The sequence below is a fragment of the Heloderma suspectum genome, chromosome 1 (assembly GCF_057233095.1).
Source record: "Heloderma suspectum isolate Gila_16-S chromosome 1, 16-S_ref, whole genome shotgun sequence".
NCBI classification, from domain to species: Eukaryota; Metazoa; Chordata; class Lepidosauria; order Squamata; family Helodermatidae; genus Heloderma; species Heloderma suspectum.
This window is the reverse complement of record NC_139458.1, coordinates 156,118,622-156,134,853: the sequence shown is the minus strand read 5'-3', so window position 1 is coordinate 156,134,853 and position 16,232 is coordinate 156,118,622. Positions and strand designations below refer to the sequence as shown.

At 43.3% G+C, this 16,232-nt stretch overlaps 1 protein-coding gene across 4 annotated transcripts in view; it reads right to left on the bottom strand.

The window, feature by feature from the left end:
- Positions 1–16,232, bottom strand: part of LOC146358318 (TGF-beta receptor type-2-like) — a 59,888-nt gene that overhangs the window by 21,621 nt on the left and 22,035 nt on the right. For 2 of the 4 annotated variants that reach the window (XM_084807706.1, XM_084807714.1), the window contains 2 exons: positions 6,843–6,993; positions 2,888–3,090 (listed from right to left, as the gene is read on the bottom strand). In XM_084807706.1, the coding sequence (XP_084663832.1) occupies positions 2,888–3,090; positions 6,843–6,993 (354 nt within the window). Of the gene's footprint in view, positions 1–2,887; positions 3,091–6,603; positions 6,746–6,842; positions 6,994–16,232 lie in introns of those variants that run through there. The other 2 variants (XM_084807727.1, XM_084807720.1) reach the window with 2 other exon arrangements.

Genomic DNA, 16,232 nt, shown 5'->3' with positions numbered 1-16,232 from the left:
AATTTGCCTATCCACTGAGATAATCATTGGAGGGTTTTCACTAAAGATTATGAAGTATGGTGGGTGGCGACCGGACACAGCCTTTATAGTGGTGGCTCCTTGCCTTTGGAATGCCCTGCCCAGCGATGTTTGCCTGGTGCCCTCATCACTAGTGTTTAGGTACCAGGAAATAAATAAATAAAAAACAGTTTTTCCAGGCTTTTAAGAACTGCTAACATTAGCATTTTTAACTTCAGACAGTTAATTCTACTATCAATTTGAATGGGCTGTTGCTGTTTTAGTTTCCATGCCTTATTTTATTGTTTTCTATATTATTTAGTACTCTTCCCTTAGAATAATCTGATAATTAATATCAAGGCCATTTATATTTTCAGAAGGCCTGGAACAAATGTGTTATCATCATTTTCCATCCCTGTTCTCTTGGGTTTCCATATTCAAGATCTAGGAGCAGAGTTCTTATAAAGATGATTAATTTCCATCAGCAAAAAGATTTGGCTCTGTCATCTGAAGTTCATAGGAAGCTACTTTATGCTGAATCAGACTGTGATCTACTTTCTATAATATTCTGACTCAGTGCAGCTTTCAAAGGTCTCAGAGAGCCATCCCTGCTGCTACTTTGTGCATAATCATAGTTCATTTATTTGTATACTGCATTTACAACAAATACCTTGGGATGGATCCAGATTTAATAATACTTTGGGTAGACCCATTGAAGTCAATAGAACAAGTTACTCATGACTAAAGGGCAAGAGTTCTAACCTGAATATTTATCTGTAGTATTACATCAGAGTTGTTTGGATTAAAAGGAACAGTCTTTCAATCATGCCAGTAGACTTCTCTGAAGCACCCATTACAATTCAGCCATAGATTCTGAAAGTGATAATGAGATTAATGGAGGCAATTTTATTTTTAAAGGAGACCATGTTGTTAGAAGATATGAACCCAGACTGGATAACTGTGCTGCTTCTGCTATGTCTTCTTATCTACATTGTGATGAAATGTAGATTCCATCAGGTTGTAGCAGAGGAAGAGGAGGTCTATTCCATTACCTCTACTGAGAAACCAACTACATTTGGATCTCCTTCAACAGTCACCCAGCAGTAGCCATTCCATCAGGCTACCTGAACTGTTTCCATCCCAGCTGGTTGTTATAAGAACAGCCACTTTAAGAACTGGTGCCTGAGTTCACATTTTTCCTCCTCCCTCCATTTCCATTTTCCTGGTTCACATGTAACAACAACCCAGAGTTTGGGTTGTTGCCTTACCCAGAGTTTACCTGTGATTTGTCTGCCAGACAATTGCACAAAGTGCATGTTGTTTTTTCAATTCCTGGGTTCTTTGATTCCCTCCTTCTTTGCCCACTCCCTCCCTATATCCCAAATGCCTTTATAACTGCAGTACTGGCGTGTAGAGCAGCTGTGTTTGGGTTTTTTTTTTACCACTCTTGCCTCCCACCTCTATAGCCTAGCAAAATAACCCATGAACAATGCATGGTTCTGAGTTCACATGTAATGACAACTCATAATAAAAACAATCCAGAGTTCACAACCCAACAACGAACCATGAGTTTTCTTCCTGGGTTGTTAATGGTTAACAACCTATAGTTAACCCATAGTTCCATGTTCTCATGTAACAGCAACCCAGTATTGAACAACTCATACTCATCCCATACTCTGGGTTATCACTGCATGCAAACCAGCGTTGTGTCTTTAGACTGTAAGCCTGAGGGCAGGGACTTAAAAAAAATAATCTGTAAGCTGCTCAGAGAGCTTTCAGACCTTTCAGACTGAGGTGCTGCAAAAGTTTGCAAGCCTCTAATTTCAATTTCATCCTTGAAGCACAAAATCTGCTTGAAACTCTACAGCAGTCTTTTAGTCTAAACTGAGCAGACCCTCAATCAGGGAGCAGGGATGGAGAGAGGCATCTCGTTCCGGCATGTTGTTTCTTCCCACACATGACCCAGCCTGGTGTTTTATTGATTTTATGTTTTTGCCTGGCAGGCAGACTTCCAGTGGAATGTTCTAGGAGGTGGGGTGGGAGTTTGCCATCCCTGTTTTTAAACTATAACAGGAAACAGATCCCATTCCTTGCAAAACTAGCATCTGATAAGGTCAACACAGAAAGCTATGGCTGCTTGCAAGTGTAAGAAGGGTGAATAATCATGAATAAGAATCATGTTTGTTTGAACATAAACATACAACGTCACGCCATCAGTCCATCAAGCCTAGGACTGTCTACAGCCTGGGTGGGAAGACTTCAGGCTTGTGGGATCTACTTCATTTTTTTTACTAGAATCCTGAGCTCCACCAACCAGAGCCAGAAGCAAAAGACATACCCTTTGAATAAAAAAAATCTGAGCCCAGGAATTTGTTTGGAGTACTAGAAGTGAACTCACTGTCCTTTCACACAATATTCCACTCCTGATCACACATAATTGGGAATCAGAAATCCTAACTGATCTACTTCAGATCGCCCAGAGAACTGCAATTAAATCTCGATCAATCTACCCCCTGCCCACCCCTGGTCTACTCTAACTGCCAGTTCTCTGCAATGTCTCAAACAGATAAGAGGTCTTTCCCAATCTTTCAATTTGATATCTTTTTCTCTGGAGGTACCAGGAATTAAACCTGGGGCCTTATTTTGGGGACTTAAGAATCTGTAAAATAACTGAGGGAAAGGGGGGAGGCAATTTTCTTAAAACCAGCCGTTTTTTGTTTTGCTAGATACCCACATTTACTATTCTCTCCAGCAAGGGTAGGGGGCAGGGAGTGAGAGTTTGTGTGAGTGTAAAAAGTCTTTCCAAAGTAAGGTATACATCTCTGGGCACTGAAGGCTGCAAACTTTAATGTTCTACATCTGCATGCCACCAACCAGTAAGTAGACTCACCATTGGTATGGTTTTCAAAGATAAGTTTGTCGTTGCATTCCTGTTCATTCCCACAGCCGCAGATGTAAAATATCCCATCCTCATTGCGCTGACGGACCATAACACACTGTGATGTGTTATACTTGGGGACCATGACATTTTCCACAGGAAGTTGTGGGTTGTGACAGAGAGTGCTCACCCGAATGGTCTCGTTGTCTTGTTTCCTGAAATGCGCAACACAGAAAACATTGGCCATTGCGAAGGCAGAGTAATGCAAGTTCAACATGACCTACTGCAGCCTTCCCCAACTGGGTGTCCTCCAGATGTCTTGGGCTAGAACTCCCACAATCCGACTAGTGGGTTGCTGGCTGGGGATAATGGGAGTTGTAGTCCAATACATCTGGAAGGCGCTGGGTTGGGGAAGACTGACCTGTTGTATATGGCAGCTGCACTTTTAATATCACTCGATATGGCGATAGACCAACCTTCCCCAACCTGGTGCCTTCCAGATGTGTTGGACTACAGTTCCCATAATCCCCCAGCCAGCTACGGGCACCAGGACAGAGAAGATCGCAATAGACATAAGACTTTTTAAATCTCTTCTCATAACATTCTCTGATTTACTTAGTCCTCTTGTCAGCTTCCCCAACCTGAATTCACTAGTCTTGAACATGGAAGACTAAAACTGAGCATACTATAATTGTTGTTGTTGTTGTTGTTAATTTCTTTTCTATACTGTCCAATAGCCAAAGCTCTCTGGGCAGTTCGCAAAAATTACAAACCATAAAATATAAGATAATAAAAACATAGTATAAACATTTTAACATACAAAATGTAAAGCAATTTAAAATATTTCAATAAAATACTAGATCTGATAAAGACAGCTGACATAAATGCCCCATCATATGCCATTAATGCCTGGGAGTAGAGGACAGTCTTAACTTGGCACTGAAAAGATGACAGTGTTGATGTCAGGAAGGCCTCAGTGGGGAGATCAATCAGGGGGCCACCACTGAGAAGGCCCTCTACCTTGTTGCCTCCTTTCGAGCCTCCCTCAGAGGAGGCACTCAGAGGGAAACTTCTGATGTTGATCGTAGTGTCTGCGTAGCTTCATGACAGGAGAGGCACTCTGTCAGGTATTGTGGTCCTGAGCCATAGAAAGCTTTATAGTTTAAAACCAGCACCTTGAACTGGGCTCAGAAACGTTCAGGCAGCCAGTGCAAGCAGGCCAGAAGTTGTGTTATATGCTCAGACCTTCTGGTCCCAGTTACTAATCTGGCTGCCACATTTTGCACAAGCTGCAGCTTTTGAACAGTATTCAAGGACAGCCCCATGCAGAGTGCATTGCAGTAATCTAACTTGGAGGTCACCAGAGCATAGATTACTGAAGCCAGGTTATCCCTGTCCAGATAGGGGCATAGCTGGGCCACTAGCCAAAGCTGGTAGAAGGCACTTCACACCACTGAGTCTACCTGAGTCTGAAGTGACAGAGATGGCTCCAGGAGAACCCCAAGCTATGAATCTGCTCCTTCAAGAGAAGTGCAACCCCATCCAGAACAAGTTGAACACCCTCCATCTGGGCAGAACAACCACCCACTAACAGCATCTCTGTCTTGTCTGGACTGAGCTTTAGTTTATTAGCTCTCATCCAGTCCATTGTCACAGCCAGGCACTGATTTAGCACATCCACAGCCTCACCTGATGAGGATGAAAAAGAGAAGTAGAGCTGCATGTCATCAGCATATTGATGGCAACGCACTCCAAAAGTCTAGATGACCCCACTCAGCGGTTTCATGTAGATGTCAAATAGCACGGGGAACAAAACTGACCCCCAAGGAACCCAACGCTGGAGAATACACAAGGCCAAGCAATATTCCCTAAGCACCACCTTCTGGAGCCATCCATCCAAGTAGGAGCAGAGCTACTGAAGTGCGGTGCCTCCCACTCCCAACTCAGACAATCGTCCCAGAAGGATACCATGGTCGATGTTATCAAAAGCTGCTGAGAAAACAAGGAGTATCAACAGGGTCACACTCCCCATGACTCTCTCCCAACATAGGTCATCATACAGGGCAACGAGGGCTGTTTCCATGTGAAAACCAGGTCTGAATCCTCACTGAAATGGATCCAGATGATTGGTCTCACCCAAGAGTGGCTGGAGCTGGTTGGCTGAAAGACCTTGCCCAGGAAAGGAACATTTGCCAACAACATGAAGTTGTTCCAGGTCCAGAGAAGATTTCTTCAGGAATGGTCTCACCACTGCCTCTTTTACTGCCCAGGACCACTCCCTCTCGCAAGGAGCCATTAATCACCTCCCTGCCCCAGCTGACTGTTCCCTCCCTGCCAGTTTTTATAAGCCAAGAGGGGCAAGGATCTAAAATGGAAGTGGTTGCATGAACCAGTCCATGCACCTTGTCAACGTCCTTGGGATGAACCAACTGAAATTCCAAGAAAACTGGACAAGCCTATGCTCTGGATACCTCACCTGATTCACCTGGTAACTCACTGGCATCTTAAGTCCTGGTGGATACAAGAGATTTTATCCTGGAAGTGCCTAACAAGTATGTTACAGTGGGCCTCAGAAGGATCTACGGTGTCCTTAGGGCCAGCATGTAATAAGCCTCAGACAACCCTGAAAAGCTCTGCTTGGTGGCACATAGAAGATTCAGTAGAGGCAGTGATGTGTTGTTTCTTTGCCACCCTCTCATATACCCGACCATAGGCACACACCAGTGTTCAATTACATCCACCAGGAGTTTTTCTCCATCTGCACTCAAGCCGTCTCCTATTTTGTTTCATCGCTCTCAGCTCCAGGATATACCATGGAGCTGTATGAACTCTACTGCAGAGAGGGCGCCTACTGTCACAGCTCTGGCCTCATATACCCCGTTCTGTTATTGTTGATAGAGCCTTACCAAGTATTTATAATCTGCATATATATTTACTGTTACCACATTCTGTTTTTATTTGTGTGTAGCTCCAGCTTTTGTGCTTGCTAGAACAGACGCAGGAGGGAACTTAACACATACACACAAGAGAACTCTTTTGAGGGCAACCAATTGGAGAGGAGAGAGAAGAACACTCTAGTCGGTTTGACTGTTGTGGGAAGTGGGAAAGAGAGAAGCAGATGAGAAGATGAGCAGTTGTTTGGGGATTTCAATGCTTTGGGCAGCCAAATAATCTGAGTCATTGGAGAGACAAGATCAAGAGTATACAGCCAGAGGAAGCTGACAGAGAAAAGAGACAAGAAGAAGAAGAGGCAGCCACTGATCTCTTGCACCAGAATTCTTCTATGGAGAGCCCTATTCAATGGGTTTCTCTGGTTTCCTGATTCCACATGGGATTGCACCTTGATTTAATACATGTGGCTGAATGATCAGCAGTGACAGAAGGGCGGAGATTGGAATTTACAGCTAATGATGACACATCTTAGTATTGGATTTGGTTATCTATATCTATTCATATCTAATATTGTGTGTGTTATAAATAAGAATTGGTGCCTGAGTTCTCTCATTTTCCTTTTCCATCCCCATTCCTTTTTCCTTTTGTGTCATGTCTTTTTAGATTGCAAAGTCTGAGGGCAAGGGCTGACTGATTTTTATTTATCTGTAAACTGTCTTGGGAGCCTTTCAAGCTGAAGAGCAGGTGATAAAGGATAAATGCTAATAATAATAATAGTAATAATAATGACGACGACGATGATGATGATGTATTGTTTATCTCTTTTAATAAATTACCTGTTTCATTATTTGGAGTTTGATCGTGCCGTCCTTCTGTGGCTATGGGACCAGCTATGCAATTTTGTTTCTTTTCCTTTTCCTTTGCAAAGAAACATTTGCTGGTGAACAGCTAATTTGGGGAAATTACTACTGGCCCAGGCTGCAGTGAAGAAGAAGTTACATGTATATTGGATTTCACTGACAATGTATTATTTTATCAACCATTAGGGGGTGCTCTTAATTTTTCTTCTGCTTACCATATAGACACACAGATTTCCTCTGGCTTTTCACAATAGGAGCTTAAATCACAGTTGCTGTAGCACACCTGATCTTCACAGACTGGGTACGTGTTATCACACCACTTACATACATTGCTCTTCACGTTCCGTCCAGCTTGGCTATCACATGCTGTGAGTGCAAAATCAAACAAACAAAAAAGCATCTTTAAATGTTTCAGTTAATGGTTTTGTGTGCCTTATCCATTGATTTGAGTTCACACATTCATTTTAAGTGATAGCCCACACATTATTGCATGGGGTATTGATGGACATGCTACGAGGCAGAAACCCATGATGAGCAAACACACAATGAGTTTCATGTATTGTTACAAAGAGATAACTGCAAGCACTATGAATAATTTTATATGGCTAGATAGCATCACCGATGCAATGAATATGGACTTGAGCACACTCCGGGAGAGAGCGGAGGACAGGAAGGCCTGGCGTGCTATAGTCCATGGGGTCATGAAGAGTCGGACACGACTTAACGACTGAACAACAACGTGTGTGTGTGTGTATATATATAATCAGACAAGGGGAAACTCTTTTGGTTTTGGAGGTGGCACACTGAAAATACTCATTTTGTCAGTAGGTCTCATTGAAAGTCAGCTCATTCATTCTGTGTCTTGCCCCCTCATGCCAACAGGCAAAGATATGCTCATGTGCACATGCAATCATAAGCTCCCGGGGTGTTTCTGCACACTTTTGTTTTAATCAACGAGTACATGTTTGTAGCACACAATCTATGACTCTACATCGTCTCTCCAGCTTGCCCTTCTATTTGTCATGAGTCTCTGATATAGACTTCTCAGACCCAGAAGAGGATGTGGCCGTGGAAGCACCCCTCAACACTCCTCTTTCCTCAGGTCCCTCAGTCCTGGGACCTGCCCCCTACTTCCAAAGGAAGGTCACATTGCCATTCTCAAATTCTGGTTCTGAAGCCGCCTCCACCACATCCCAGTCACTTCCATGGTGTCACAGCCAAAGTCTTCAAAAGCAAGCATGGTCCCTTTAAGGGAGAACGCCTCACACAGTGCGTGGGAGGAGCTAGAAGAGAACTCCACCCCCTCTGTTGCTGTTCTCATCCCCCTGTATGCATGGAGGGTAATAGTCTGAAGCAGAGAGCCTCCTCTATTCGTGGTGGCTTTCCGCACAATTAAGAACCTTAATTTGCCAGGGTTCTTAATTGCATGGAGAGTCCCCATGGATAGAGGAGGCGCTCTGCTTCAGGGTGTCGCCATCCACACATACAGGGGGATGAGAATGACAACGAGGGGGGGGGGCAGAGCTGGAGGTCTCCTCTCCTCACACATTCTTTCAGCATAGTACAAAGAATGCCTGAAGAGGGCTTCTGAGTCTCCCAGTTGCAGGGGCAACATACAGACTAACTTGTCTGTCTTCCAGCCCCAGCACCACTCCAAGGCTGCTGTCCTACTCCCATTCCTGCCTCCCTGAGAAAACTGGCATGCCTGGTAAATACGTGATCCATAGTTCCATAGTAGAACCCTGTAACCCAGGCCTCACAAGCACCCAGTGATGCCAAGTCCTCACCATGACAGAGACAGAACAAAACATCAGCAGGACTCATGGCCTGAAATGGTACACCATTGCAGGAATATTGCATTTTCTGAGCCCTGAAAGTGAAATATGTTGCTATCAGTTTTACTATCAGATTTCCGTGAATAGAACTATCACTGTGGGTTGCTGTAAGGCAATACCTGGCCAGATGATTCTTGGACTTTACAGAGGATGTGTTTCCATAGGAGCTAAGGGCTATTTGAATGATCTTTGTTAAGTCTTCTGAATGGGGTAAAAGCAGACCTCCTCCCTCCTCGCCACCCCTTGCTAAGGTGATGTCACCTAGGTGACTGTGTGTGAAGAGAAACAATAGGAACTGTAGTGTGGGTCTGTGACTGGCTGAGTCCAAGAGAACTGAGTTTGGGGGCTCTGTAAACTAACAGCATGTTGGGATGCTACTGACTGTCTCTCTATGGAGGTCTGATGTTGGGCAGTGAATACAGCTTGCCTGTTGGACTGTTAAGCTATGTCTCCAGCTCTGTTCAGCCTGTATATCTGCAAATGAACTAAAATATTACCAAATGTCAATAAGGCTCCAGTGACTTCCTTCCAAAAGAAATCAAACTTGCTACACCCCTAGAATGTCTCAGTGCTCGGAGAAGTGGGGAGGGTGTAACAACATTCATTCATTCATTCATTCATTTGCAATATTTCTATGGAACTCCACCTCAGAAGATTTCAGAGCAGTGAACAACAAGGTAAAAGAATAAAACACCAGGTTAAAAGAGTTAAAACATTTTTTAAAGTCATATATTGTCTAAAATATTGTCTATGATGTTGTGGTCCAGAAACTGCTCTGGGTGATTTCACATGCTTGTCACTCTTAGAGCCACTCTGCCATGACTTTTTAACATGAGCCAGAATAGGGAGCATCAAGCAAAGGCTAAAATGTGGTTGGGCCATATTTTGGCAGATTATGCAGAAAGGCTGAACACTCTCACACACATATTTGTGTTGACTCCTCTCCTTTCTGGCACAGCTCCCAGAGCGGGAGGAGATCAAAAGCAGCAGAGTAACAAATTAAGGCAACATGGTTGCTTCAAAGATCAAGGCAGAATTGGTGACGGGATGGGCCGAGACTCCCAATTTTGGATGAAAACTCTCATAGATTTCCTTGATAGGAATAAAAAGGCATTTTGGGTAAGACTCACAGATTAAGGAGCGACTTTACGGTCGCTTAACTATCTCCTATTTCTTTTCATTCATTTTTTTTAAGCTCCAGATATTTTTAATGAATGCCTGAAGTATAGAGAACAGATATGGTCACAGAGGCAAGTCCAAGCAATAAGATCTCTGTCTCTGTCTCTGTCTCTCTCTCATTGTTGAACCTCGAAATGGAATAATATATTGTTTCTGTATCTTTCTGTAGCAAAGTTCACAAATACTACTAGCCAATTACCTGGTCACCTCTGGTGAGTCAAAATTACTTCTAAATGACCAGGCAGGAAAGCGGCTACAAACTGGAGGAGATTTGGTGCTTTTCTGTCAGGATAACCAACAGGGGTATGTGTGGGCAGATGGCCTAGTCAAATTTTTGTAGAGTACTAAATTCTGTGGACGTATTTTGTTACCACATACTTCCCTGCCATTCGCCATCTATTTGAGACTCTTTGGATTTGGTGTCATTAATTGGTCCTCTCTGAAGAATAATGGCTTGGACTGAAAGAACCACGTATGGAAGGAGAAAGTGTGTTAGTACTGCTCTGTGACCTCTTGTGCAAACGAGAGCAGAGGTCTTCTCACAGTGCAGTGTCACTGTGTTTTCAGGGGTTGTATTACCCCTGCAGTGTTTTCAGGGGTTGTATTAGAGTCATTATGTATTATGTGCCATTTCAAACCATGTTGGGGGGTGCAATTTGGGAGGGGTGCTCCCAAATTCCATTGCTGCTGGAATCCTGGGGGCCCAATGGCAGGCTCCAAGATTTGAGAATAATCGAAATGAGTCAGCATCAATAGCACTGTAGTGAACGAGAAGCATGAGTAATAATATGTGGGCTTTCACGTCTTTCCACCCAGAGAAACAAGTAGCAGAGAGTTAGTGGGTGCCTTTTCAGAAGCTGGAAACCAGACCCAAAGTTTAGTCAAGACTGTGGTGGATAAAGAAAGTGTTAAACCTCCCCTCCCCACACACTGCATTCCCCACAAAAGAAGAACAAGGAGAAGTAGTATCCTTAACAAGGAGTGTACTTGGAAAACAAGGTGTCCAGGGCCGGCATCAAGGGCTGTCATGGCTGGGCACCTGCCAAGGGCCCACACCCCAGCAGGAAGCCTACTGACAATAGCCCCTTGGATCTGCTCCTCCTTTTCACTATCGCAACCTGCTTGTTCACCCTCCTCTCATTCTGACCCAAACAACTGTGGTGCTGTGAAGGAAGAGCAATAGGTGTCACACCCTATTTGCTCAATGGCCTGGCAAGCAAGCAAGCAGATAGTAACAATGCTGAGTAAGAAGAGGATCTGGCAACAATGCGGGTAAGCAGGTAGACTCACTGACAGAGGGGGGCCACTGAGGGTGACTTGACCAAGCACCCACAAACACTTGAAACCGGCACTGAATGTGTTTGTCCCTCAAGATAATTAGATGTGTGTTTGCTGGACATCCCATTAAACCTAAGGGTAGAATGTGCTAAAAGTTATAGAGGAAGGAGATTAGGTACATGCTGTCCAAGGAGTGAGAATGTTACAAATTTCTGTTGAGGATGAAGTGGGATTAGTAAAGCAATATATAGCAGCGCAAAGCACCCAATGCAGTTCTCCCTTCCAGCTGAGGAGAAGAACCTCCCAAACATTTTTTTAAGTGTTAATAAGAAATTTATGGAGATAAGGTACCTACAGTAGTATAGCTTGGGACAGGTGAAGTTCCTACATTTTGTTGATTAGATATAGGTTTTGAAGTTACTACTATATTTAGGCAACCAAAAGGGTCTGGAGCAACTCCTATATGAGGAAAGGTTAGCTTAAAAAAGCAAGGATGGGGGTTATGATAGAGGTGTATACAATTATGCATGGTGTAGAGAAAGTGCAGTTGAGTTTTTGTCTCTCATAATACTAGAACCTGGGGTCATCCCATTAAGGTGAATGGTGGGAGATTCAGGACAGACAAAAGTAAATATTTCTTCACAAAACCTCATAGTTCAACTATGGAATTTAAAAAGGTAAAAGGTAAAGGTGTCCCCAACCAGTCGTGTCCGACTCTAGGGTGCGGTGCTCATCCCCGTTTCTAAGCTGAAGAGCCAGCGCTGTCCAAAGACGCTTCCGTGGTCATGTGGCCGGCATGACTGAACACCGAGGTGCACGGAACGCTGTTACCTTTCCCGCCGAGGCGGTACCTATTTATCTACTTGCAATTTCTTGCTTTCGAACTGCTAGGTTGGCAGAAGCTGGGACTGAAGACGGGAGCTCACTCCATCACGCAGCACTCGGGTCTCGAACTGCTGACCTGCCGACCTTCCAGTCTGCAGTTCAGCGTCTTAACCACTTAGCCACTGCGGCCCCTAGTATGGAATTTACCACCATACTATTATTATAATCAGTGTGGAATCTGATACCACAAGATGTACTGAGAGCCACAAACCTGGATGGCTTTAAAGGGAGATTAGACAAATTCATGGAGGATAACGCTATCAAAGGCTACTCATCGTGATAGCTATCAGAGGCTATATGCTTCTTCTCAATACCAGTTGTTGGGGAACACAAGCAGGAAGGCACTATTGCACTCATGCCCTCTTTGTGGACTTCCCATGGGTATCTGGTGGGCCACTCTGGGAAGAGAATGCTGGACTACATATGCACTAGGTCTGTTTGGAGTTCTAGGGCTTCTTCACACAGAGCTTTTATTCTGCTATTGAGATTGGTTTCTCAGGGAATTTTGTGGGTCCTTTAGATGATGTCATTAACCTCCAGGGTGTCTCCCGCACTAAATGACCTGTATTCCATTTTTTAAAAGATCAGAGATAATGAGCTATCAAATTACAGCGCTTGAGTTCTGCTTGAGTTCCCTTGTAAAAAGAGGAAAACCTGCAATAAGAGGAGGTGGACCAGTGAAGCATATGGAAGACTCAGATCTGGGGGAAAGAGCTGGGGGGGGGAACGTGAGTAAAGGGAGTCTGTTGTGATCCTGCATTTAAAACGGAAGCAGAAAGCCCCGTTTTAAATGTGGGATTTTAGGCTGGTATAGAGCACTATTCTTGTATGGAATCGTGAGATGTAAAGTTCTAAAAAGCCAATGTAAAGTGTGGGCTGGTGAAACTCTTCCGGAATGAATGCATGAACACAAAAAGTGCGTTCATGAGTTCCTGGCTGCTGTGGACCCAGTTATCTGAGACAGGAGATGAAGTGTGTGTGGGCTGTATAGAGACTGGGAGATGATATAGGTACATGTAGGAGCTGGGAAAGTACTCCCATAACCACCGAGATTAGTTTTTAGATTGAGTGAAGCACATGCAACCTATCCTGCATATAGAAGGGGTGATATTTTATAATGTCTGGTGATCTCCAAATTTAGTTTGGATTTGACAATCCTCTGATCCAGAAGAGAAATCCTGTGACCATCCAGGTGCCTAGCACTTGCTACTGGAATCCTGTGGGCCCAATGGCAGGCTCCAAGATTTGAGAATAATCGAAATGAGTCAGCATCAATAGCACTGTAGTGAATGAGAAGCATGAGTAATAATATGTGGGCTTTCACTTCTTTCCACCCAGAGAAACAAGTAGCAGAGAGTTAGTGGGTGCCTTTTCAGAAGCTGGAAACCAGACCCAAATCCCTGGTTCTGATTATCAGACTCCAGCTGTTCTTCCAAACAATATTTTATTCCAGTTTTCAGATTTGACTCTTTGTTGTTCTGAGAATCCCTCTGTTTCTGGCAACCAGCAGTAAAGCTCCCATCCCATTTCCTGATGCATAAGAATGATATTGTGCATTACAAAAGAGACAGTGTTTGAAATAATGCTATGATGGGTGAATTTAGTGTGTGTGTGTGTGCGTGTGTGTGTGTGTGTGTATGTGAGAGACTTTGCAATAATGTTGACTTGTGGTATCATCAAACCCTTATGTCTTCAATTTATTCTTGGAAAACTCATCCTCATATTTAATTAGTTTATAGTTTGTTCCAAGTTTTGCTTTTCCAAACTTTTTTTTTTTTAAGTTTTTATTTTGATGTTTTGCATTTTCCTCAGCAACATCTGGAATGCTTTTTGTAGAAGCTTGTTGTTAATTTAATAAAGCTGCACAAGCAGTTAAAGTATCTGGGTATTAACATTGAAAGCATTCATCTGGGTTTAATTAGGGGTAAGATGAGTGATGTGGCAGTTAAACTACAAGTTAATGGTTCAGGGACACAAAGTTCTAATAGGAGTTTTAGCAAGTTTCTTGCCCTGATTTTCACTAATTAAGAAACTATGCTTCTATGCAAAAACGTGCCTTCCAAAAAAGATAGTGGGATTACATGATAAATCTAGTTTATTGAAATAATCTCCTACTGAAGGATATTTTTTGGTATGTTAAGTGGTAGTGTTATAGCTGGCTACTCCCCCCCCCCAGCCCCTTGTAAAATTGAGATTCCAATCCTAAGCATATTTGGAAGTCCAAAAATTTTAGGATTTGCCTTTGCAATGAAGATATGTTAAATAATTATTTATTACATTTATATCCCACATTTTTTCCATGCTGGAACTCAAGATAGCATACATAGGGTTGAAAGGGAGTCTTTCGTTCAGGCAGTGATCAAACCAAGACCCACTGAAGTTTACCAAATTTGTTGTTGCATCGTGTATCTTCAGACCGTGCCCTTGACTAACATTCAGCAGCCCAAGTCATCAGCACCACAGTGCTACAAAATGGGAAGTCAGGTTTTACAGGCAGAGTGATGTCCTTTCAGATCCTTTTCACTGTGCTGCCCTATGCATCACCTGGACTGAAAAGCATCTGTTGGAGCCCCCAAATGCAATTGAAAAGAGTGTGAGGCAAAGCATCAAATTTTTGATGGCATCCCGCCACATAATGCACATGTTACACTTAGCCAAATCTACCTTGCCTGTCATGTTACATTAAGGATGTACAGATTTTGTTAAATCTGTTCTATCTGTGTTTCAGGGATTGTCAATCACCTTTTGTTCCATCATCCGCTCACTGTCGGAATCGCAATTTTTTTAGGAATTTGTGAGAATTTTGTTCCTGTTTGCAAATGTGCATTTGCACTAATGTGCATTAGCACAAATGTGCATTAGCGCTAATGCAGGTGCACGCTTGTGCAAATGCATATTTGTGCAAATCCCTCAAAAAAGTAAAAAACCAGTCTGCATGACTCAGAAAGAACTGGTCGACTGTAGAATCCGCAGGTCAGATTCATAAAAATCCGAAATCATTTGAATCTGTTGTGAATTTCTCAGACATCCCTATGTCATGTTAGAATTCCTCTATCTAGCCCTAGTCTCGCCATGTGTAAAGCTCCCCATGTGTAGATTGTCCATGCACATCATGAGCCTTTCTTTGTCATGACCCAAGCATCATCTCAAATATACACAGACTGTCTGGCAGGAAAGGGAGAAGGATGTCTGCCCTCTGCTTCACAGCTTTTAAAACAACTTCCGTGAGCTGCAGGGGTAGGCAACCTGGTGCCTTCCAGATGTTTTGGACTACAACTGCCATAATCTCTTACCTTTGACCATGCCAGTTGGGCCTTATTTCTTTTACTTATTTATTACATTTCGATCCCACCCATTAGCCAAAGTTCTCTGGGTAGTTCACAAAACAAACGTAAAACCATAAAATACATTAACATAGTAAAACATATTATAAAAAACATACATTTCAAACAGAATAAAACCACAGTAAAACCAAGATAAAAACCAGCAGCAATGCAAAGATCTAAAAAAGCATGAACACATTTTTTAAAAAATGAAGGGCTAAAAAGCCTGGGAAAATAAAAAAGCTCTTCACCTGATGCCCAAAAGACCACACTGTAGGTGCCAGGTGAGTCTCTCTGGGGAAAGTATTCCACAACTGGGATGCCACCATTGAAAAGGCCCTCTCCTTAGTAGCCATCTGGCTCACCTCATTCAGTGGAGCCACCCAGAGAAGGTCCTCTGAGAATGATTATAGAGTATATATGGAAGGTGACAGTCCTTCAGGTAACCTGGCCCCAAGCCATGTAGGCCTTTGTAGGTTAATACCAGCACTTTGAATTGTGCTCAGAAATAGACTGGCAGCCAGTTCAGATCATAAAGCATAAAGCTCAGTGGTAGAGCATCAGCTTTGCATGTAGAAGGTCCGAGGTTAAATCCCTGGTATGTCCAGGTAGGGTTGGAGAAACTCTTGCCTGGAACCCTGGAGAGCCGCTGCCAGTCAATGTTGACAGTACTGAGCTAGCTGGACCAAGGCTGTGACTTGGTATAAGGCAGTTTCCTATGTTTCACATGGAGAAAGGCTAGTGTGGAGTAGGCTGTATACACAGGAAGATGGTAGATGCTGCTGAGAAAAATGCTGTTGTGACCACGTCAAGTAGCTGCTGGCGGCCTGCCTGTTGCTCAACACTAGACATTCTCCACAAGGGTGTGTATCCATAGACACCCATGATTGTATGGAGGAGTTTGATAGTGTCACCTGGCACTAAGAAAGAAGACATAATTGAGAATAGCAGCTAAGGGTAAGACTTTTGGTTTTTTTGAATTGGTTTTTATGAATTCCAAATTCTCCAAAGATGTTTCTAATCCTTGCGTTATCCCTGCTTTCACATTTCTCTGTCTTCAGTTTATTTGATAGCTGTGTCTAATGACACATAGGCGAGGCATCTT